We start from the raw sequence: 24,338 nt of genomic DNA, 5'->3' as shown, positions 1-24,338 counted from the left end.
GTGCAATCCAATGCAATCCAATACAACAGCTCTGCCATAAATTGTACATTTATGATGCTTATACATTTACAATCTTTGTTGACATTGACAGAAAGGTAATAATTCTACTTTATGTTTATTATTGAGGCTTTAGTGGATGGTGGTGGTGTACTGGAGTGCATTATATTGAATGGTGTCCCTAATATTTTGTCTACTCCATTAACATACATGAGAGGGGCAAAATATTAGGAACACTTTTGCACAGGTGTTTCTAATAAAGTGGCTGGTGAGTGTAAGTTATAGTTATATTTAATCATATATTGTTATATTTTATTAATTGAGAGACTTGTGCAGCACTAATAGAAATACTGCATCACAAAGTGTAAAATACTGAAAATGAAGCCCCCAGTATGAACCACTCATCATGCATCAGTGTCTTGTCAGGCATAGAGTTGGCCAGCGTTAGTGGTGTGATGTTATGCTGCCACTCTGTGGCCAAAACACGGCACTTCCTCTACAGTCCAAGGCAGCATTTTACGTCTTGCATAATTACAAACCTATTTATATAAGATAATATTGTGACGCACTTCTTATCTTGACAAGAACGAAAACCGAGTTAAAGGCAAATGAGGTATTACATAGCCTGATGACAACAACGACAATAATAATAATAATAAAAAGAATTATATTATTATTATTGTTATTATTATTATCATTGTATGGAGATTGGTGCGTGCATGTGTGACCCACTTTAACACACATAAATACGTAAATAGGCAGGTAATATTACTATTATACCATAAGATAGCACATACATGTATATAATTTTGACTTTGATCATAGCCTTGGCCTATGAATATACAGTAGCTATATAACCTTAGTCGGCAGCCGCTTCACACAAAACTACTTTCAACTTTTCAGTCTTTTCTAAACTTTGCATTGACCGCTGAAATAATTTTTGCCACCATGTGGAACAGCTTCCTGGCAAAAACTGGCGACGAATGTTAGCTTATAGACATAACAACGGATTTATCACACACACACACACACACACACACACACATGCACACACGCGTGAGCCCCGTCCGCGCGGTTTATGCCAGCCGTCGTATGCTTTTCCGGGTTTTCTTATGGTAAACATGCCAGTAGGTTTTATAGCCAGACATAGATATAATTTTTATTTAAATGTTTATATTCCTTAAATATTTATATAACATGTAATATAACATGTATTATAAGTGTATGTGCACACCCCATATGGGCAAGTCAAACTTCAAGTAAAGAAAGTAGTGAAGTAGTTTTTACTTTCGTCTTCACGTAAAATAATTATTGGCAGCATTGTAAATTAGCCACACGACTGCCTATTATTACCACCAGTTATGTTGACCGTACATGTGAACTGTCTTGCCTGTTTTTAGGGCAGAGGAAGCACGCTGTAGAAACGTGACCACGCCGAGGACCGCACGCAGTGACACGGACCAATCACAGAGCTCGGAGCCGTGCGCGTCGTCTAGTGGGCGGATTGACGACTGTAGGTGCGGCGAGGAGAATGAGCAGCTATTCGTGGACAGTTGAGGGAGAAAATTTCTGATATAGCCGCTCAAAACATCAGCTCGTCAACGAAGGAGACAAGTCATACGAACCAGAGAACGGTTTACGACAGCTAAGTATCGGTCTGCGTTAATTTAGGACGACGAATTTGACAGAATCGCAGTTGTAATTTGTGTTTACATAACCAGCTTTTCCCGGTGTTCGCGGCGGGGAGCAGCCGGTCTTGCCACGGTGTCTTGTGGTCGTTAGAAACACCAGCTGCCTCAAATTCAAACCAGTTTATTAATCTGCTATTCAACATTGCTTAAATTACGCGTTTAAAGTGCATATCCGGTGAATCGTTGTGTATTTTTACGCGCATCATTTCAGCATTCAGAAAAACAAGTTATACAACAAGCCCGGCTATCGCCCGTCAGCGAACCAGGTCCTAAAGCCCGCCGGGTTGCCTGTCACATTGCCGGAGAGCGCGCGCTGTCTCGTGCTGCCCAAATGGTTCAGCAGCCAACGGTTTCTAAATTCTTCGACATAATGGAAAAGGTGCTTTTAGAGCAAGGTTGAATTGAAAAGTTGGACTGTGAAATCAAAGGGTTGTATGCTCCAACAGCATACATACACTCGCTATACATTTGGATTCCCAAGTGGCCTTGTTGTCCCCGTTTTTTCTTCCTTGGATATATATATATATTAAAAACTGTCAGTGAGTCGGAATAAGAGCGGAGCGAGCACACACACAAAAAGACTTTATATCATTCAAAAGGACTCGTCCAGTTGAGTAATGGTCATTAATACGATCCACTGGTTCAGGAAGGGCTTGCGGCTCCACGACAACCCGTCGCTCAAGGAATCTCTGCTGGGAGCGGATACAGTCCGCTGCGTCTACATCCTCGACCCCTGGTTCGCGGGATCTTCCAACGTTGGGATCAACAGGTGGAGGTGAGTAAAGCAAAATCCCCTGCATCTACCCAACCACACACACACAGACAGAGATGTAGATGAGTAGGACCATACACACAGCATGCACACTTCTATGCATTAAATTAAAGAAGCCTTAGCACTCATCCTCCTTCTTAATGTTTACATATACGCAGTTGTCAAAGGTTAAAGGTTAAAGGTATAAATGCATGATGTGTTTAATGTGCTATATTGTCATGTATCCACTGAGCTTTTGAGCATTTCACATCAAGGTGATGTTTTTTGCTGGTTTAATTGATTAACCAATTGATTAGGTTCATTTTTTGGGTCAGTTTTCAAGCAGAAATGCCAAACTTTTGCTGGTTCAAGCTTCTTAAATGTGACCATTTGCTGCTTTATTGTGTTATATATGATAGCAAACTGAATATCTCATGGTTTTTGGGGAAAAACAGGCAATTTTAAGATGTCACAATGGGCTCTGGGAAATACTGATCACAGTTTTTTACAATTTTCTGACATTTCATACACAAAACGATTAATCGATAATAACTGATAGAGAATAATGATCATTAGTTGCAACCCTAATATGGTTTCTGATCATTTGCATAATGTTTTTGTTTGGTTTTTAACTGGAGCTGCAACGATTAGTCGATTAATCGATTAGTCAAACACCAGAAAATTAATTGGCAGGTATTTTGATAATCGATTGATCGTTTCAGTCTTTTTTTTTAAGGAAAAGTGTCAAATAATCTCTGGTTCCAGCTCCTCCAATATGATCATTTGCTGTTTTACTTCGACATATAAAACAGTCAGTTGAATATCTCAAGATTTTTGACTGTAGGTTGGACGAACAAAGCAAATCACTGCGGGCTCTAAGAAATGGTGAATGGCATTTTTTTTTTACTATTTTTGAAACATTTTACAGACAAATAGATGAACTGATGAAACGAGAAAATAATTGCAGATGAATCAATAATGCAAATAATAATTAGTTGCAGCCTTGATTTTAGCTATTATGCCTGTGGTGCCTCTTGGTGCAGAGGCAGATGTCTCCAGGCTCTTTTTGTCTCCAGGCTCTGTTTTGAAGTGTCTGTAGTCACTCAAAGAGGTGATTTCACCTTATTTCATGTCAAACGTAGAAATGATGTGACAAATAATTAGTTGCAGCCTTGTCAAACAGCCTTTCTCTTGCATTCATTATATTACAGGTGCTTTTTTTTTGAGTTTTTGACTGTCAAACTTAAAGTTTTGTTTTTGTTATGTCACATAAATCTGATCCTGATAATTGTCACAGATGAATGGGCAGAAAGATGGTAAATTATATTAGTAATAAGCTTTTATTATCTGAATTATAACAGATAATATGGAATCATGACTGCATTACACTGATATATCAGCCAGGATCTTTATATTTGTCTTGATAACATTACACACTACAAGCAATAATTGTCAAATTATCAGACGATTAATTTATATCGTGCACTCCTAATGCAAGTTTGCACTTCTCCATTACATCCAAAGTCCGAAATTAATCCGCCAAGCGTCAAATGTGGGTAGATTTTCCGTCCGCCACACTGGCAGCTAAATATTTGCACCAAAATAGTCATGTAATAAAATATCTGGCACGATGTCTCGGGGGAAATGAGTCATGTTTGTCCTTACGGTGTAGACATGTGCACCATATGTTTTTTTTTTTACTCACGTCTAACTGTAGGAGCGCTCAAGGTGAAGGAGCTCAAGACTCAGACCGTCTCGAGTGCTCCTAGTTTCGCTGCACTGTTCACCAGCTACTTGACATCGTAGCTCTATGCTAAACTGTACATATGACACAAAAAAACCCCAATTTATTATTTAGGCCAGTAAAAAATATGCTTGGCTGGTGGATTTTTTCATCTACCGGTCCTCTTGGCAGGTGAGTCAAAAAGATAATTTCCGAAACTGATTACATCCTTAGATGTAGACGTACGTAAAACTGTAATCTTTTCCCAGTAATCATCATTAAATGAAATATCAAACGCAGAAGAAACATCAATTACATCTCTAGACACATATAATTTATAATATCACGTCAGTCGGTAACATTTCAAGTTGCTAAACAGTATTTTGGTGTGTTGATCCTTACCTCCCTGCTAGACGGTAATTATAGCCAAACTAGGTCACAGTCTACATGCCGATGCTTCAATGTTTATAAAACGGTTTATCATTACACATTACAGCAGCACTTCCCAAACTCTCACATTATATCATATCACATAAAGGTTCCCCAGCTCATTTCAATTTAGACACACTGTGACCTGTGTTACTAGACTCACATTCATATCATTATTTACTCCTTCTGCAGGGGTTAGAGACCCGGGGTCTTTACTACAAAGTAAGTTCGGGGTTTCCACATATTAAAAGTAGGCCAAGTCTTAAAACACATCTAGGACTTATTATATATGACTTAAGTATAGAGTTAGTATTTTTGCTATTTAGTTGGATGATGAATAAACCATTCTGAATATGTCATGCACATTAAAAAATCTTAAAACTAACGCTAGACTGTTTCTGCTACCAAAGCAAAGAGTGGAACAGTAGTTAAGGACTGATGTGGTTGATCTGACCACAGTGTTGCATTTATAATCATGGGCGCTAATTAACAGCGTGTGGATTATTTTTCTAATAAAAGACAATCTTTCGTTTTTAATCCCAGTTATCATCACACAGTTGTCTCATGTTATTGGGATCTGATCCTCTGAAGTTTACCTGGTTAGCTGTTAAGCATAAGTTTCCATGGTGATGAACCCCTGTAAGAAGTGAACTACCGTTGTAATCCTGAAAACCCAGAGTTAAACCTGAAGTTACTTCGCTAACCCCAAATCCTGCTTCTTAGTACAAGCTTCTGGCCTTTCCAATATCCTGAGCAACTCATGTTTGAAAATACTGTCCTGACTAGAAATAGGAAAACATCTTGGTCTCCAGTCCAGACATACTCAGACTTCTCTGTTAGCTATAGCTGAGAGTGATTAATTAACAAGCTTTGTTTTAATCTGTTTGGATTCTAAGTAATGGAGTCAGTTCTTAGTCTGAAAGCAAAAAAGAGAAATTAGATGCTTAAAATGAAAACAATCACATCTGTTTCACCAGTATGTTCTTCTTCTGCATTGAAGTGAACAGCAGCTCACCGTGCATCAGAGCGGAGAGTGTTGTCAGACTTTGACCTGCATCCATATTTTATCGGTGAATAGAAAATGAAAGTGTTTTTACATAACTGACTTTTCCTGAACTCCAGACAGTCAGTAACTGCGTGTGCGTGCTTGCTCGCTTGAGTGCAAGACAGGGAAAGGCCGGTCCAGTCCGGTGACACAATTAAGTATATGAAGCTTTATCATGTGACAGAGATAAGAGCGAGGTCTGTTAAAGTTAGTGGTGTGTTTGACAACCTATAACTCACACAGGCTTTGTCCTCCTTTTAAGCCTTCACCCTATAACCTATAACATAAATATAATCAGGTTTAACCTTCAGTGTTACGTGGAAAGTTTTCACAGTCAAAACAAACAAATGGGTTTTTTTTTTTTTTACCCAGCTTGATATATGACCCAGACATTAATTCATCACAACCCCATGAAAGTGTGCCGTAGCCTGCGGTCAGCTAAATAAACTGCTTTCTGTGTGGGAATTATCTTGTTCGGCAGATGATTCTTCATGAATGAATGAGCTCCTCAGGTTTTACAGTGCAGTAGGTGTCTCGTTAAATGTTTTTTTTTTGTTTCCTTTCCTGTTGTGCGGTCTGGTTTGCATTGCGGTCCCATGCCGTCACTCGAAGAGTAGGGCAGCAGCAGCAGAAAAAGCACGCCTGTTATGGATGGAGCATCCATGTTATGCTTCCACAGTTATGTAACAACAACCCGGAGTGACGCAGAGCTCACACGCATATCACTCGGTATGCCCTGATTCAGTCCCTTTTTATTTAATTTTTTTATGCATATAGACAGGTGCGTGACATAAAACCCTTCATTTCTGAAAACAGTAGGGTTGCGCAAGAGAAAATATATTTAGAGGATTAAAATCTCTCTTTTTTTTGAAGTCAAGAGACTATAATGTTAAAATATATGTTTAATTTAATTGTTTAATTTAAAATAAATTGTTCTCCCTGTGTGCTACTGCTGTTTTTAGATGTTTCTTCTCTGTGAAGTCAGTTTGGTGTCATGAATGGAGATTTTAAATCCATGCAGAAGTCCTTAGAAACACTTCTGTTGAGATTTATTGGAGCAAATGTCTAAATTTTTGATGCACTGAATATTTCAAACACTGAGATTGACATATTTGCTTATGCATGAGTAAAAGCTGAGTAATAATGTGCCACAGTTGGGATTTTTAACAGCGTAGGCTCTTTGTCATTTCAAGAACTGGACTCAAACTGCAGTGAAATCACTTCCAACTTTTATGTCTCTGATTTTGTATCTCATGTTGCTCAAAGCAAGAATAAGCACAATCACTAAATAATATGCTAATGACAGATTTTGCTAAAGGCGGTGCGAAGCTCGCTATAGTCTGCAGCTTCTGTAATTAGCGTTTCTTCCTGCTCACGTTTTTATCATTCGAATTCCTCGTGAAGATTTGAGTATTGAGCAGTTCTGTCCTTGAGATCTAGGCACCGATTCTCAGTGAATCAGGGGGCTCAGTGCCAGATGACACAGTCAATAACTTTCCCTTCCCCCCCTCCTCCCCCGACATCATAGCGCATGGCAGAAGTAGGTCAGTGTGTTAGTAGTAAAAACCCTCTACCCTCCACGTCTTTTTGACCTACTTCTTCTTTTGCAAGGCACCTCAACTATCTCTGGCGAGCAGTGAAACCGTTACCGCTAATCCTAACAAAGCTGCTTCCATCTGATATCCATTTTAACGTCACTGCTTTATGCTTTTAAACTGTTTGACAAGAGAAATGCTGGGTGGCCCGTGATAAAGAAAGACCTTTTCCTTCAATTGAGAGATATTCATGAGGATGTAATTACTGTGGAGTTGCCCCATAAAAGAGATGTTTATAACAAGTAGGAGGAAAGTAGGGGATGTCAGAGGACACTGCATAGAGCAATAATTGAAAACAGACACAGAATTTTATATGTGCATTGTAATACAGCCTTGTAATTTCTAAACTCCCCATATGGATATAGATGAAGCCCACTTTTTTTTTCTTCAGGAGTCAGATGGTCTGTCTTTGCAACATCACATTGACCTGGGAGGTCAGGAGGGCAGGCAGTCAGCAGAACGAGTGACCCACCTCCCAACCCCCCAGGTCTCAATCTTTTCAGATAAATCTTAGCTGAACTGTAAGAGGCCTGCTCAGTGGTCATTAGATAAGACTGTGCTTGTAAATGGCTTCCAGATGTGAATATATGTAACTGAGAGTAGAGGTAGGGCGTTCCTGGAAAAAAACAAACATTCATTCAAGCATTCAGTGAGTGTACAATTTAAAAAAAAATACAAGACAAATAAAACCTCTTCCCATATGTATAAAATAGGAAATCACCACTGAAAACGTTCTCACATGCAGCAGCCACAACTCTGTGGCAGCCGGGGCTTTGCAGTATTTTCAATATTATCATTATTTGACTTTCAGTAGAATCGTATCTAGGGCTGCTGGTTATTTTTATAATTTATGCATTTTTTCCATGGAGTCATGAATCATTTGTTCTATAAAACATCAGAAAACAGTGAAAAATGCCTGTCACAGTTTTCCAGAGCCCGAGGCGATGTCGTCACATGTCTTGCTTTGTCTGATCAACAGTCTCAAAGGCAAAAATATTCAATATAGTCTACAGAAATGTTAAGACTAGGAAGTGCAGTAAATTCTCAAATTTGAGCAGCTGGAGCCATTAAATGTTTGGCTTTTTTGCTTTTAAAAGAATGACTTAAGCTATCAAAATTGCAGCTGTAATTGCACCATGATGACGCAATTATATCTTATTACACATTATGATTGATTCCAAGCACATTATAATTAAAAACTATCAAACTGAATTGAGTTTCACATGCATTGATGTAATATATTTCATTGCAATGAATGAAATGGTTTGAATATTTTAGTGATGTCCTGTAGATTCGTCCTATTGTGCTATATATCAAATTAGAAAATATTATTATGAATAGCAGCCCAAATTGAATCAGGCTTGGATTTTGTCCCTCTGAGCTTATCTCACTTCTAAGTTGCTTCTCATATTCGTCTGAGGTTACGTTAGAAGTTTGGCTGAACTTACCCTTCAGTACAAGCATAACAGAAGAGCGAGGTCGGACATTTAGGTTGATGTGGGTGTATATAACATACGGACATAATTTTGTTGTTTTACTTGGTGTGTGTTGATGGAAAAATGGTGTTTGTTGAACAGCTTCCTTCCTGCCCAAAACCCTCAGATTCTACATGATCTGCTTTCCTATTGTAGCCTGTTTCTGTAGAGTTCAAATGATGCACATTTGAATGCTGACGTACCCTCTTATCTGTTTCCCACAAAACAAATAACATAACCAGAATCTGATAAATCCTCAGTCTCCACAACTGCCAAACTGTGTGAAAACAAGTTGTTTTTTTTTCTACTGTAACTCTGACTGAACCCCTGATAAGAAATGATGGTGGGTGATGGGTTTAAGTTTTGAGCAACAACCCTCAAACCTCGTCATTTATCGACTGAAACATCTACGTTATGGTAATAAATAGGAAAGAGATGAGAAAAGTATTTTAACCTCACCGTCAGTAAAAAAGTTTTCACAGTACGCTTGCAGCACCCACCTGGCTTTCATATAGGTGACAGACATGAATAGACCTGAATGATACAGGAAGCTTCCACCTACGAACTTTGGTACCTATAGCAACAGCACGGGAAGCACCACATTACTGCCGCTCTGTGTGCACGTGTGTGTGTGTGTATCTGTGGTTTCTGACCACACTGGGATGTTTACAGTTGGTAACAGACGCACAGTTCAACTTATAGAAATGAGCAGCGATGAAACACATTGATTACTTTGTTTTTAAAAGTAACAAAATGCTTCTGTTCGGTCAGTGTGTTTTGTTTATGTTCACTGGCGTCACATACAGTGATGATTAAACTAAGACGGATGCCGGTTGGTTGACTCATTCACTGGCTGCATGATTCAGCCTCAAGCATGAACTCAGGGTCTGTTTTTTTCCAAATGAATGATGAATCACAGTCATGTTTTGTCAGAAGCGACACTGTCAGAAACAAAAAGTTATGCTTTAGCTTTACAAATTAACAGAAATTTCGTTAAGAGAAAGACAGCTTTGGAGTGTGTGTGAGAGAAATACTATATGCGTCTCTATCGCCTGAGCACAGTAACCTGGTCATGTTTGTTTATTCGTGCAAAGTGGAGGTTAAATTGAGTTATGTCCGGATTACAAAAAAGGAAAATTGGTGCCCTCAAGGAAAATAGTTTAATTTCACTTTGTAGTACTGCTGGTTTGAAACTCTGCACAATTAACGAGGGTGGAAAGTTGTCTGCGTTAATTTGTCCGTAGGAATAATTAACACGTGAAGTGAGCAAACTCATGTCAAGAGTACTATTATTCAGAATTTACATAACAGGACATTTGCACGCTTCAAGCAAAGACAGCATCAGCTTAAATTAATTCACACATTTTACTAGAACGTGAATTTTATTTTTTCAGGAGAGATCTAACAAAATAAATGTGGATTGAAATTATACGTTGTGCCAAAAGTCAAGTATACAAGGCACAGAACTACATGCAGAAAGTAGTTTATCATCTGTGGAAATATGTACTCAAAGACGAAGCCGTTCAGAGTTGAGCCATTCATTAGGCTTGAGTGGTATCTGTTCTTTCATACCTTCATACCTTCCTGACATTCACCAGGGTAAACAGTATATGATGGTATTTGTGCAAAAAACGCTGAGCTGCTGTCATTGTCGCATGTGTGACATTGTTAAGCCTACAATGCTTTGTGTCAAATATGCAGTTAGCCTACTTGCTGGCCCATAGAAAAATGAATAGATAGGAAATAAGCACCCTTCCTCCACAGATTCTTGCTGGAGGACCTGATGACACTTGTTGCCGTGGCGACACATCAGTGGGCTGAGCGGTGGTGGTGGCAGACTGGCGGTTGAATAAAATCATGTGTCTAATAAACTGCTTTTGTAGTTTCGAAGAAGTCATCTCAAGATAAAGTTATAGGACGCAGTCACCATCTTTCTCAGCTCACCTTACCTTGGGGATTTCTAAATACCCTGGTATACTGTAATACCTTGATACCACCCAATCCTACCATTCTTTGGTTTGGTTAAATCAAATCCTATCTCTTAAAACTGTCTGAAATTATGTTATCGAAACTTAAGTCCTTTAATGTGCTTGAAGAGGGTTGCAAATTTATACCATAAAGTGATTTGTGATTTTCCTGTCAAAGATTTTTGCATATACTGTAAGTATATATGTAAAGTATTGTACACTTTCCCCTTAGTATAGCCTACTTTATTTTTATTAGAACGTTGCAGACAATAATGCTGTTTGGTAATATTTGATTTACACAATTGGATGCAATTGCATCAATCTGATGAAGTACTGTGATTTGTCAGATTTCACTTGATTACCCAAAATGAGGTCCTCTGGTGATTGTGATTGTTGTTTAGTCTATAAAATGTCAGAAAATGGGGAAAAAATGTTGATCACTGTTCCCCAAAATCCAAAGTGCAACCTAAAATGTCTTGTTTTGTCCCAACCAACAGTCCACAACCCAAAGAAATTCAGTTTACTAACATAGAGGACTAAATAAACCAGATTTTGAATTTTATTAAAACACTCACTCACTCATGTTCATTCATGATGATTTGATGTTGATTTGATTGTATCTTGTATTACGAATATCCTAATCAATTACACATTTAGTTTTCACTATACATTTTTCTATGTTTTTGATTTTATTCATTTGTTTTACAAAGTATAAACAGGGGGGAAATGATAGAAAAATTCATGTATTAGTTAAGTAGATATGGTCATATGTATGTATGTATTTGGCGGCAGGGCCTTGAGGGGAACACTATAATAGACATAATAGACATCATGGTCATGTGAAAGTGAGAGCTCTGTAAAGTTTTTTCTGGGGCTGTTAGAAGGAATCTGTAAACAACTAGAGGTGCCTCCCAGGGCATCAAGGCCGTCAATATATACTAATGTCTTTCCTTTGTCTTGTCAGAATTCTCCACGGAGACTCTGCGTACTCTCCGTGTCTACAACATATGTTTGGTTTGAATTAAAGAGACGCTTGACTTCAACCAACCTCAGTCTATTTGGTCATTTTTACCTATCACTTTTTATTTCACAGCAATGAATATGAATGCACTCAAGGCTCGTAGAGTACTCTTGTGTACTCTTGTCGAACACTCCAGTTAAAGATGAAACCTGAATATTTTAACTTGTTGCTCATGAAGTGCAAGCATTTGTCTGTCAGCTCCAGAGAAAAAAGAAAATTAAATGTTAGACATTTGATGAATTATAGTAGGTCCCTGACTTCATATCTTCAAACTATGTAAGATCCTCTGTAGGGCTGCAATCAACATTTGTTTGGTCTATTAAATGTTAAAAAATAGTGAAAATGCTCTCTGTGATGCCTTCAGTTTGCTTGTTTTGTCAAACCAACAGTACAGAAACTTTTTTTTGTTTGAATAAGAACTGAACCGTTCATCGATTATCAAAATAGTTGCTGATTAGTCAATTAATTGTTGCAACTCTAACCCTTTGTGTCAGCACCTTGTTTTGAACAGTAATATTTTATTTCAAAGTTTGATTCTTTGTGCAGGTTGCTTATTAGATTTTGCTGCATCGTGGCGCATACATTTGCATATTAATGAGCAAATTGAATTAAATCTACTGCTTTAGTTTACTGCAGTTATCCAGGACAACCCTAAAATAATCATTCCCCTTAAATATTCAACCAGAACTGGAGACACAACTTTGAAAACTTGAACTCATAACTAACTTTCTGTTGCTTTGTCCAGCTTAAACACCTTTTAGTGACATTGTAAAACGCTTCTGAATATTTGTTAATATCAGTGTTTTAACCACTCTATATTTCTGTCATCCTCCAGGTTCTTACTGCAGAGTCTTGAGGACTTGGACTCCAGCCTCCGTAAGCTCAACTCTCGCCTGTTTGTGATTCGAGGCCAACCCACTGATGTCTTTCCCAGACTTTTCAAGGTGACATGTTCATCTGATTTAATCACCGAGCTACAACACCAGGCTGCTTTCAACACAGTGTGCAAACCCAAAATATTCTGCTCTGTAGCTTATTTGACCTTTTTGTTTTCCATTGTTCACCAGGAATGGAAGATTTCTCGTCTGTCTTATGAGTATGACTCTGAGCCCTTTGGGAAAGAACGAGATGCAGCTATTAAGAAACTGGCCTCTGAGGCTGGAGTGGAGGTGACAGTTCGCATTTCCCACACACTCTATGACCTGGACAAGTGAGTAATCTCTCATTTTCAGTGTGTTTTATACTGTAGTAAGTCTAGAAAGTTAAGTTGCTTTGGATTAACCCCATCTGTGATAGTTAGATTAAAGTATTTTCTTTGCATACTTGTTTTATCATTTCATTGTTATTAGACCCATAAAAAATTACCACATTGAACTTCTTTGCATCTATTATGTCCTTGACTCTTGACCCTTTTGTTCTCATTTGACCCATCCAGGATCATAGAGTTAAATGGGGGTCAGTCCCCACTTACCTACAAGCGGTTTCAAACCCTCATCAGCCGCATGGACGCAGTGGAAGTCCCTGCAGAGTCCATCACAGCTGATATCATGGGGAAATGCACTACGCCGCTGTCCGAAGACCATGACGACAAGTTTGGGGTCCCCTCCCTGGAGGAGCTGGGTAAGTGAAGTCAGAGAGATATATGATCGCTACGATAGAGACACGAAAAATGAAAATGAAAGGCTGAATATTAATGTGTTATTTTATTGATTTCCCTGCAGGGTTTGATACTGAAGGCTTGTCCTCAGCTGTGTGGCCAGGGGGAGAGACTGAAGCCCTCACACGACTAGAGAGGCATTTGGAGAGGAAGGTCAGTCCAATCAGATAAGCCGAAGAATTTTAAAACCTTTCTTAAAACATGGATTAAAAAAAAGCAGTTGGATTTTACAGTTATGTAACGCAAGGTTTTAGATAGGAGCTTCAGTCTCTTGTTGCTCCTTTTCCCAATGTGACAAACTTGATAGAAACCTTGTCAAATGTTATGACTTTCTCTCATGCATCTCCATATCTGATCTTGTGACTGTCTTTCACTCAGGCTTGGGTAGCCAACTTTGAACGTCCCAGAATGAACGCCAATTCGCTTCTCGCCAGCCCCACAGGACTCAGCCCATACCTGCGCTTCGGCTGCCTCTCCTGTCGTCTCTTCTACTTCAAACTCACCGACCTCTACAGGAAGGTAAGTCTTCTGGACGTCTCTGATAATAGAAAGGAGGGTTCTGGTACAAACTAACAACCAGCCGAATTGATTGTGCTGAAGTAGAGCCTCACAGAGCTGCTAGCATGGTTGTAAACACTTAATTTCAGTTTTTCTGAGGTAATGATTAATACTCTGAATGCCTGAGACCATAACGTGTGTTCTGCCACTTCTTTAACCCCACAAGGTGAAGAAGAACAGCTCCCCTCCCCTCTCACTCTATGGTCAGCTTCTGTGGCGCGAGTTCTTCTACACGGCAGCCACCAACAACCCCTGCTTTGACAAGATGGAGAGTAACCCCATCTGCGTTCAGATCCCCTGGGATCGCAACCCGGAGGCGTTGGCCAAGTGGGCAGAAGGCCGGACTGGCTTTCCCTGGATTGACGCCATCATGACCCAGCTGAGGCAGGAAGGCTGGATCCACCACCTGGCAAGGCACGCTGTGGCCTGTTTCCTGACCAGAGGAGACCTGTGGATCAGCTGGGAGGAGGGCATGAAGGTAGACAATGTGGATAAACAGGATGGGAGGATAAAAATAGGGTTATTGAAATTTTTACTCATATTGTCACCTTGAATTCTCATTTCTATCCGAATCAAAAACACATGATGTGATGTTAAACTGTACCTTGTGCTATTAGGGGATGAGCACTTATATGAGATTCACCTTGTTGTTGGGATAGGCAGATGGTTGACAGGTGGGGGTTCTCAAGTGGGCACCCACTACATCTCTGGAGGTTCTTTCAACCGCCTCTGGGACTGATCTGATGGTCTCCCACAGAGCCTGTCTGTGGATTCTTTCTTCCTTTAGCAGTCTGATGGTAGAAGTAGCTACAAATTCTCTGCTTCCCACTTCAACGGGATAGGCTTTGGTATTCAAGCCACGCTGTTTTGCTTCTGCTTCCAGCTCTGCGTAGTGTAGTTTCTCATGCTCATAGGCGTCCTCAACCGAGTCCTTCCACGGGACTGTGATATCTATGATGTAAGTAGTCTTCAGTGACCCAAGTGGGTAGTTCTGGCTCTGAAAAGTGAAGCCAATGCAGAAGTGACTTAAACCTGCATTCTTGCCAATGGCCATCAGGGGGCGACTCCACTGGCTCTGATTGTATGGAAGTCTATGAGAAAATGAACCTACTTCTCACTTGATTTATTACCTCAGTAAACAGTTTCACTTAATGAGTTTATGGTCTCCATCGCTAGTTTCGAGTCTTCAAGACAGCACGATGTTCATTTTGTAAATTATGGTCCCATTTAATTTAAATTTGACGACAAAGCAGGGTATGCTTTAGGGCGTGGCTACGTTGTGATTGACAAGTTGCTACTACGGTGATAACGTTGATCAGGTAACGTAAACATGGTGTAACCCCACCTCTCGTCCAAATATGGTCTCTTGTCATCATTTCTGGTTCCTAAAATCCAAGATGGCGACAGTCAAAATGGCAAACTCAAGGCTGCAAAACAGGAGTCCACAAAACAATGGGTGACGTCAAGGTGAAAGGATCAGATTACTAAATCTGGCCTAAGGTTGGTGGAAGCAATCTAAGGTGAAAAGATGAGCTGCTGGCCGATATCCACCAGCATCTTCCAGTCGCGGGCCATACATAGGTGTCCTGTTTCTGGTTTGGTAGAAGGATGTTTGGGCCTTTTCTGTGCTTCTTGGATGAATGTTGTTGCCTTCAGGGGATTGGTTGCTCTCGGGGGCAAGGAGTTGGTTGCCCCCCGCTTGTTCTCAAGAGCTGATGCCAGACTCTTGAGGACTGATTGTGCTGCCAGGTGTAGTGGCCTTGCATGAGGCTGAACTTACAATCTGTCATGATGTGTTTGGGAGTCACTGGAGTTGGGCAGAGAGTACAGGTTGGATCCTCGCCAAACCACTGATGGACATACTTTGGTGCTTCGGTCCCACTGCATCCATTCATTTTGTTTTGCAAGGAAAACAGCCTTCGGACTTGTTGCCATCTCCTCCTGCTGGCGCGCTTCTTCAACCACCAATTTCCTCCGCTCTGACATTGTGGCCTTGTGCCAAGTTGGTTCACTTGCCGCCAGTTAAGACGGGTGGTGCAGCATTGCTGATAGTCTGTTCTCTGGAGTCCTCCGGAGTGTCATTAGGAGTCTTACTTTAGAGCCGTAAGACTAGTGAGAGGTAGTTCAAGGACCCCTTTGCCATAGAGGCCGATGTTGCTTAGACATCCTATTTTATTTTTACTGTATCTTCTTCTTTGCTACCATTTTTCTCTTCAGGAATGATCTAATTTATTCTCATGACTCATCCTTTCAGTTCATACCCCTTTTCATTGAAACAAATTGTACTTTTATATATTAAAAGGAACAATTTCCTTTTAAATTTCCTCCTAGATTTTGAGTCCCCCATGAATCGCAGAAGTTGTGTTTTCTGCTTCCAGAAGACATCGCTCACTGCAGTTGAAAGTGAATTTCCTCTCACTAGTAGCAGAGCACAGACAGTATCCACTATAGTTCCTTTGGCCAGTTTTCATTAATTTTCTATTTTCAATCAAAACCAAAAATATCGAATCCTTTGTATTCTAGTGGTGGGACCTACAAAGCTCAGGAGGACCGAATGATGCAGAGCACGTTTGAGTGTTTTCTCAGCTAACATGAGCCTTGTGTTTTTGTGTGTGTTCAGGTGTTTGAGGAGCTGCTCCTGGATGCGGACTGGAGTGTCAACGCAGGCAGCTGGATGTGGCTCTCCTGCAGCTCTTTCTTCCAGCAGTTCTTCCACTGCTACTGCCCTGTGGGTTTCGGCCGACGTACAGACCCCAACGGAGATTACATACGGTTTGTTAAAGCTACTTAATTCTGACCCTACCCAGACTTAAAATTATTGGTGTATTTGGCCTTCAAATCAAGGGCTAATGTAATTGAACAACTGTATTTGTAATTGTGCCCATTTTTTAATGTTTCGATGACTTGACTCGATCACACAGACCAGTATTGGCTAAGTCCACCAAAGTAGATGTAGAAGATGTTTTTGCTTTTCATAGATGTAAATTATACCAACCTACATGCTCACTAAACCTCCATTTCTTCACTCAGGCGCTACCTGCCCATTCTGAGGGGATTTCCAGCAAAGTATATTTATGATCCCTGGAACGCTCCGGAGAGTGTGCAGAAGGGAGCCAAATGTATTATCGGAGTCCATTACCCCAAACCCATGGTGCACCATGCAGAGGCCAGTCGTCTCAACATTGAGAGAATGAAGCAGATCTATCAGCAGCTCTCCTGCTACAGGGGCCTCGGTAAGTACACAACACTAGTTACTGGACTACATTCTCACAAGCAACTTTAATATTAATATGAAGCAGGATCACCAGTTGAAGTCAAACATACTGAAGGTACCCAGACTTTCCTGCCCATGGTGACAATACCAATATTAGTTCAGTTGATAAGCAGTTAATAAAGGGCGGAAAACTACATACACAGATAAAATTTACCACAAAAGCAAACATATAAATATGAGTTTGAAAGGATGGAGGTGAACTATAAAGGGGATATTTAAAAAAATCAAAGACTAAAAAGTGAATTTTTAGAAGTTGAGCAGCAGACAATCATGTAGGTTAAACCATCTTAAACTAAACAGGTTTTTGGTGTCCAGAATGTGAAGAGGAAGTCACCTCCTTGTTGAGTTTTGAGTGTTTTAATCTACAATGTGAAAGATTCCCAAGTGAAACAGGATGTATGGGTGGGGTTTTACAGAGGAATCTTAATCAAATCCCTCTGATTTGTTGTTGCTGGCTGTTGGCCTCCACTCACACATCCCTCACCTGCATTGTTAGATCAGAACAAGGGAGAAATGAATAAACCAGACCGCAGCCACATTCTTTGGAATAAGGTTTTGCGAACTACCATCCTAACAGATAGCTCTGACCTGTTCTACCTACTAAAATACACAAGCCAACAGTCAAGTGCGGTTTTATATGATGGACAGCTTTAGCTAGTCACCCAACATCACATTTGATGGTACAGATTTATGTACATGCCCCAGAGATGTTTTTAAAAGAAGAGAAAAAAGACATTTTTTCCAGGTATTTGGCATATAACAAGATAAAACTGTACAATTTATATAGCGACACTGGATTAGAACTTATGTTTTTATTTACGTTTCTTTATGAATGGCCAATAAGAACCTGCCTGAGGACCTTATATTATAGTCTAGCTCATGTGGTGTTAAAATGTCATTTAGCTTTGCTCCAGGATAGATAACTATTGTAAAAAATAGCTTCTACCAACAGTATATCTTCTGTATATTCAGTATATCTTCATTATCAGGAGACTTTTCTTTATGTTGGCTGTCTGTTGTCTGTGTCCGCAGGCCTTTTGGCTACAGTTCCGTCCAACGCCAACGGTAATGGCAACAACGACGCGTCCTCAGATGTGATGGGATTCTCTGTCGAAGCTTCACATGACGCCGCAACTCCTTCTGGCAAGTGACACAAGACCAACATCTCTCTCAATCTCACAAACTTCTGAGCTGTTCATAACTTCCTCCGTAGCTGCTGGCAGCAAAGTTGACTAACATTTGTTTTTTTTTTGTTTGATTTTTATTTTTTTCAGGCTATCAGATGCAGGTTCACTCCCAGGGAGACTGGCAAAGCGGTGTCATGATGTACCTGCAGGGCGATTCACAAACCAGCATCGGCACACACCAGCAGGGTGGGGACCCTCAGCTCCTACATATTTAATTCATCTGTCTCATTTGTCTGAACACATTACGCATTTGTTCCAGTGCCTTATGCTCACTCGAACCTCTTTATTCCTCATTAGTTTTGCTTTATTTGTTACCCTCAGGTTACTTATTGCAATGTCTTTGTATTGTGCTTGAAGTTCCAGGTTATGCAGGCACCAGTACCAATATGATGTGTTACACACAAGGGACCCAACAGATTCCTGCAATTCAAAAAGGTGTGTTAATGTGCTATTAGACTGAAAAAAATGCCCAAGAATTTACATTTTACTACAGCTGAGGATTTTACTCATGAATTCCTCTCATTCTGTTGAAGATGTGTCTTTGTTTGGATGAGCCTGTATCAATACTTTATCCTAAGCTATGTCTCTTTTTCTTATAAGTTAGTCTGTGAGATGATTAAACTGTGTTTTAAGGGCTGCTTTTTAAAACCCATTTCTTGTCTTTTTCAGGGCCTGAGCACCACACGACCACACACACAAGTGTCAAACGGCACAGCGAGGACTCTGGAAATGGCAAAGGCTCTAAAGTCCAGAGACAGAGCAGCCGCTAGACAGGTTAGCTGGAAACGTATCCCATTTTTTACCATTTTTTATCCTTTTATATATGTTTTTGTTATTGTTATTATTTTATTCAAATAATTATTATTTGTGAGTATGCCAGCCTGCTTTCTCCACACATTGTTTGTGTATGTGGTAAATAAAATCCTTAAATACTAAGTTTCCTATGTGGCCAATATAAACATAGAACTTTGACTTTAAGTTGAAAACTTTGCGATGCTCATTATAAAATTGTTCTGAGATTGTTAAATTATAAAAACAAGTGTCTAAGCAACATTTAAGATGGTCTTTTATCAGTTGTATTGAAAGCTGAGGTCAGTAATAGGACTTGCCAAGCAAAAATTGGGATTTGTGTAGCTTATTAATAATTCATAAAGCATAAAATCCACTGAAGGCCAATGTTGCTAATGTTTTCACTGCATTTGTCAGTGAAGGAGAAATGTTGTAAACAAGGCAGTTATGAATAGTTTATATTGAGATAAACAGAGACTATTTAATTACCAGTTGCCAGTGGCATAGTGCATCTTGATTTTAGATTAGGAAAAACATTACTTGCACATAATCGCTTTAGGTTTCTCTATTCTGTTTTAGTTTTTATCTTAAAGCATTAGTTCAACATTTTGGTAGCTTATTTTCTGTCTTGTGGAGAGTGATGTTCATTTTCTCAGCTAACTCTCCTCAAGAAAGCAAATAAACATATTTCCCAAAATGTCAAGATATTCCTTTAAATGGCTGAATTTACATAGAGGTCAGACTTATTTAATGTGTTTTCTTTTCCTCAATTAACTTAACATTTATTAGGAGTGAGGAGTTAATTACAGAAACTGTTGAGTGCACTTTATTAGCTGAAACATGTTCATTGTCAATATCTTACTATCCTTTTTTTCTCTCTTCCCAACACAGGTGTCTCACTGACCATCACATTGTGTACAAAGACAAGATAAAAAGGACGCTAGGACTTACGTTTTTGTCACAGCACTACACTGTTAAATGAACACACCTTCAAGAGGAGCATATGAACCCATCATTAAACACATTCACATGTTTCTCAAGTAATTGGACTGTAAATTATCATTTGGACTGCACAGCTCGGCCAGTGCTGACATCCTGGCAGTGGAGAGGCTGTTACACTGTGCTCATCTTGGGGTTAATATTGCCGGGACTTAAGTCTTTGTGTATATAATGAATTTGCTAATTTCAGCTCACATACAACTTGTACATATTTGGATATTGTATGTGTGTATTCTCTCTTTGTGTAGCCATAGACCCATTGATATACAGTATTTTTGATATGAGAAATCATTGTGGATGGATCTTTCTTTTTGGAAAAATTTTCAATAAAAATGAAAGCATTTATAGACCGTCCATTCCAAAAAAATGGTGAGAAATCTTGTATCTCTTCTAATACAGCCGCCTGTCCACATTTATTCTTCATCATTTCCAATTGTCTCCCTTTTTGAGCCATCCAATGTATCTATCAACAGAGGTGTTTTATCATCTCCTTTCTCTGTCTTAGTACTAGTCGGCTCATTTTATTCCTTACCCACTTCGGAGGCAGTATCAGTATGACATTGCTGTCTAGTTGTTGCCCTTATCAATGCTTATTGAGAAAAAAAAGTGAAAGGAATTACAGAGTTTTCATATCATGGTGTCCCCACTGTATAACCCTCAATAAATGTACCACTGGAACAAACTGCTTCACTTGCTTCTTCGTCCTTCTCAATGTGCTTGTTTTAATTAAAACTGGGTTAAATATACAAACGGTTTCAGTCTTTTCTTTGGCGCTTGAGTGTTCAAATCTGTCAGATTGTGTTACATTTAAACTTTGGGAAAGAATTCCAGTCAAATAAACCCAAAACACAACTGAATGTAAACTAGATTGTGATTATAATACACTATAAACCAGTATTTGAATTAGCCCATTGGTAGATTGCTTTTTTTCACTGATCAATGAAACTAAAAGACTTCAAACTTTCACATTTATTTCTCATCTGACATGCAATTACTACAATGAGTTTAACTACAGTAGTAAATCTCAGTAGTAACATACCAAAATGACAGGCAACCATTGGAAGTAATTGATATAGACTACTGCATCAATGACAATACATTCTGTGACATATTTGTCTATAAAATACTTGGTTATTCTCCAAATCTAAGTTAAGATTTTAAAGCAGTCACAGTGTTATGTAGTATAGTGTTTTAAGTGCCCTAAGCATTAAATCAAAGGGCACAGATGAAGGTTTTATAGTAAAGGTGTCATCAATACAACAAGTATTGCAGGAGGTTTGATATTTCAGATTGCCTCCTTTCCTTCTACACCTTGCACAAAGGTGAAGATGCGAACCTCTTTGCAAAATCAGCATCAAACAATCACATAAACTTTTTTTTCCCCACACAAACCGTCCATTTAACAGAATACTGCAACATATCAACAGTCTGAAAGTCACTCTTCAGCAGATCTAAGGGGAGCTACGGGGTTGAAGAGCGGTCGCCGTGTCCTGAGGTGCAGCTTGTCGTAGCTCATCTCAAAGTCCTTCTTGGTTCCCACAATAACGTCCAGGCTGCCACCACGTACGTCATAACCGTAGGAGGCCAACTTCTGGATCCGGTAAAGCACAATCTGCGTGGTGAGCTCCAGGACATTTGGAGATTCCTTCACCTGCTCCATGCTCACTCCCGCATCCATCAGCCCCTGGAAGCGCCCGATCAAGGTGGGCAAGGAGTAGTACAAAACGGCTGGACAAAGGATCACAATTTGTTTGAGTTCGTCTTTGGAGCAGGCGAGAGCCCCTTCAATATAGCCCAGCGCTTGGTGCATAGATTCAGGCTGCAGCTCTGCAATGGAGGCCCTGAGGCTGGAGACCAGGCTGAGGAGCTCCTCCGTGGTGAAGCCCTGCTCCCTCAGGAAGCCCAGACTGTCCCTCCAGGCCTCCGCAGGTCGCAGCAGGATGTACGGGTTCTGGCTGAGGAGCTTCTGCAGCCAGATGCGTAGGTTGCCTTCATCTCCACCCAGGTCCAGGTAGGTCTCCCTCAGTGTGTGGATAACCTCCTGGTTGCGCTCCACAGGCCGACTGAAGCTCTGCGGGGCGCTGGCCATCAGCTTTCCGATGATCCGCTTGTTGAGGCGCAGGCTCCGGAGGTAAAGGATGTTGGCCTGCTGGTTGCTATGGTGAGTTAATGTGAAGAAGGAGGCGGGAAACTTCTCAATGATGCTCATCAACTCTCGCTTGTTGGGGCACACGGACACCCAGAGGTCTCTCTGGGCAGCCACGTCCTCTGGCCGACACAGGACGGCCTCAGGGTGAGTTTCCAGGATGCTGGCGATTACTGTTGCGTCTGCACCCATGTCCCTCAACAGGTCAGCAGTTTCAGACACGTACGCAGTGCTCTCAGACAGAACCCAGCCCTTTACCTTGCGTACCTTTCTGATGTCCACAGACAGTTCGTAAAGGGAGTCCACTGTGTACTGGTTTTCCAATCTTTTGTTGGGAGAAGTCACTGTGGAGGAAGAGGCAGACGGTGGGAGAAGGAGCCTCATCCTCTGGCAGTAGGTGCACAAGGAAGCAGTGGTGACACGAAGCATTGTTGATAACTGTAGTGGATCTGTGAGGAGAATAAAGCATATCTATAAGTACAATGAACAGGTGGCACTCTTCCCGTAAGTGTAAAGTAGCCCTAATTTGAAGAACTGAGATAATAGTCTACATCAAAAAGCACTGCAGAATCTATTCATTGTATGCTGAAAGCAAAAATGTGTTTTAGGTTTTAACTTTCAGCTAAAAGTAAAGAATTTTAGAAAATAGTGTTAAGGGTTAGGGTTAGGGTCATTGCAGATTGATATCTTTGATAAAGATTCATAACAATAAAGTTAAAATGTCAGTTAAAGTTACAGTTACAGGTGTTTATGGCCCATAAAGCCAAAGTTCACAATTTCTTACACTGAAGAGAAACTTAAAATTACATTATGACCCTTAAATGCTTTGATTGTAGACTCAGGATCTACATATTGTACATTCTGTCATTTGACCAAATACTGTATTTTGTTAGTTATCAGCGAAATATATTGTAATTAGTAAATATTGCAGACTCACAGCTTTGAAATGACACCACAAGACAAGTTAAAATAAACAAAGCTCTCAGTTAATTTATGTTGCAATGCGTGAAACAACAGTTCAGATTATTAAAGTTTTAGTTTGAAGCAGCTCAGCAGCTGTCCTGAGCTTTCAGAGACTGGAACAATCACAGGGAACACTGTGTACTGACTGCTGGCTTCTACATGAGATGTTACATGTTATGCATGTATTGTGTTGCACTGGCTATGTAACAGTGCTCACCAGCACTACATACAATCACGAGCTAAACATTCTCAGTAAATGTAATAACAGCGTCTAAATAACGCAAAGAGCATGTATAATTTGTATTAGATTAAAAGTAAAACCGATTATTTTACCAGTTTTCCAGCTTGCAACCGTAGGACTCCTCTTTCCACACCCACCGTTTTGCTTTCATAACATGAGATGAGCCTGTGGGCGGAGTCAAACGCATGACACGCATGTGACTACGGGCATGTCTACATGGTAACCTAGATTTGCGAAAGATCTCGCGAGAGTGAAAATTTTAACCCAAACGATGATCTTTCCCTGACCCCACCAAAGTGTTTTTTGTGTCTAAACCAAACCAGATTCTAATACAGCTTTGTCACATCATAAAACATAATTATTTTGTACAATGACAAACAATGGCTGAAAATCTCGCGAGATGTTCTCACATCTAGGGTTACCATTTAGACACTACCGTGTTAGGTCAGCCAATGCTGCACCGCCCCCAACAACAACCTTCATGCTCGCCTTTGATAGACAGACAAACACTGTATTGTGTAATGCTGTGTAATATTGCACTTTTAAAGCCGAAGATGTGAACGTGACCTTGCTTGCTGTGAGTTTCTGTCCACCCCAGTGTAGAAACAACCCACAACTTGAATAATTATCTAACTATAGAAATACTTAGTGCTGCCATTAGCGAACACTGCTGCCAAGAAAAGACTCGAATGGATACTTAACATGAGTCATACACACTGCAGATAATTAAGAGGTCTAAAAGCCTCACATTAAGCCAGTAAAAACTACTTACGTTTAACTGTAATACTCTGTCTCAGGGGTTTAGATACCTCTGGTACTCTTAAAGTAAT

The 24,338-nt window shown here is 40.0% G+C and overlaps 2 protein-coding genes across 2 annotated transcripts; one reads left to right on the top strand and one right to left on the bottom strand.

Moving 5' to 3' along the window:
* Positions 1–1,471: 1,471 nt before the first annotated feature.
* LOC121890535 (cryptochrome-1-like) lies at positions 1,472–20,258 on the top strand. The gene is made up of 14 exons (XM_042402896.1): positions 1,472–2,463; positions 12,530–12,638; positions 12,762–12,904; positions 13,130–13,314; positions 13,416–13,504; positions 13,730–13,870; positions 14,076–14,387; positions 16,530–16,681; positions 16,940–17,142; positions 18,216–18,326; positions 18,458–18,556; positions 18,728–18,805; positions 19,040–19,144; positions 20,051–20,258. Exons 1-13 carry the CDS (start codon positions 2,306–2,308, stop codon positions 19,138–19,140), a joined length of 1,881 nt encoding a protein of 626 aa, XP_042258830.1. The 5' UTR covers positions 1,472–2,305; the 3' UTR covers positions 19,141–19,144; positions 20,051–20,258.
* An 854-nt stretch (positions 20,259–21,112) lies between these two features.
* On the bottom strand, positions 21,113–23,763 carry LOC121890536 (transcription termination factor 2, mitochondrial-like). Its single transcript, XM_042402897.1, has 2 exons — positions 23,601–23,763; positions 21,113–22,753 (listed from the first exon to the last, which is right to left on the bottom strand). The coding sequence occupies exon 2, from the start codon at positions 22,731–22,733 to the stop codon at positions 21,594–21,596; it is 1,140 nt and encodes a 379-aa protein (XP_042258831.1). The 5' UTR covers positions 22,734–22,753; positions 23,601–23,763; the 3' UTR covers positions 21,113–21,593.
* Positions 23,764–24,338: the final 575 nt, after the last annotated feature.

Source organism: Thunnus maccoyii, chromosome 23 (genome assembly GCF_910596095.1).
Source record: "Thunnus maccoyii chromosome 23, fThuMac1.1, whole genome shotgun sequence".
Lineage (NCBI taxonomy): Eukaryota > Metazoa > Chordata > Actinopteri > Scombriformes > Scombridae > Thunnus > Thunnus maccoyii.
Note: the sequence above shows the minus strand (reverse complement) of the source record. Positions and strands in the feature narration are given on the sequence as shown.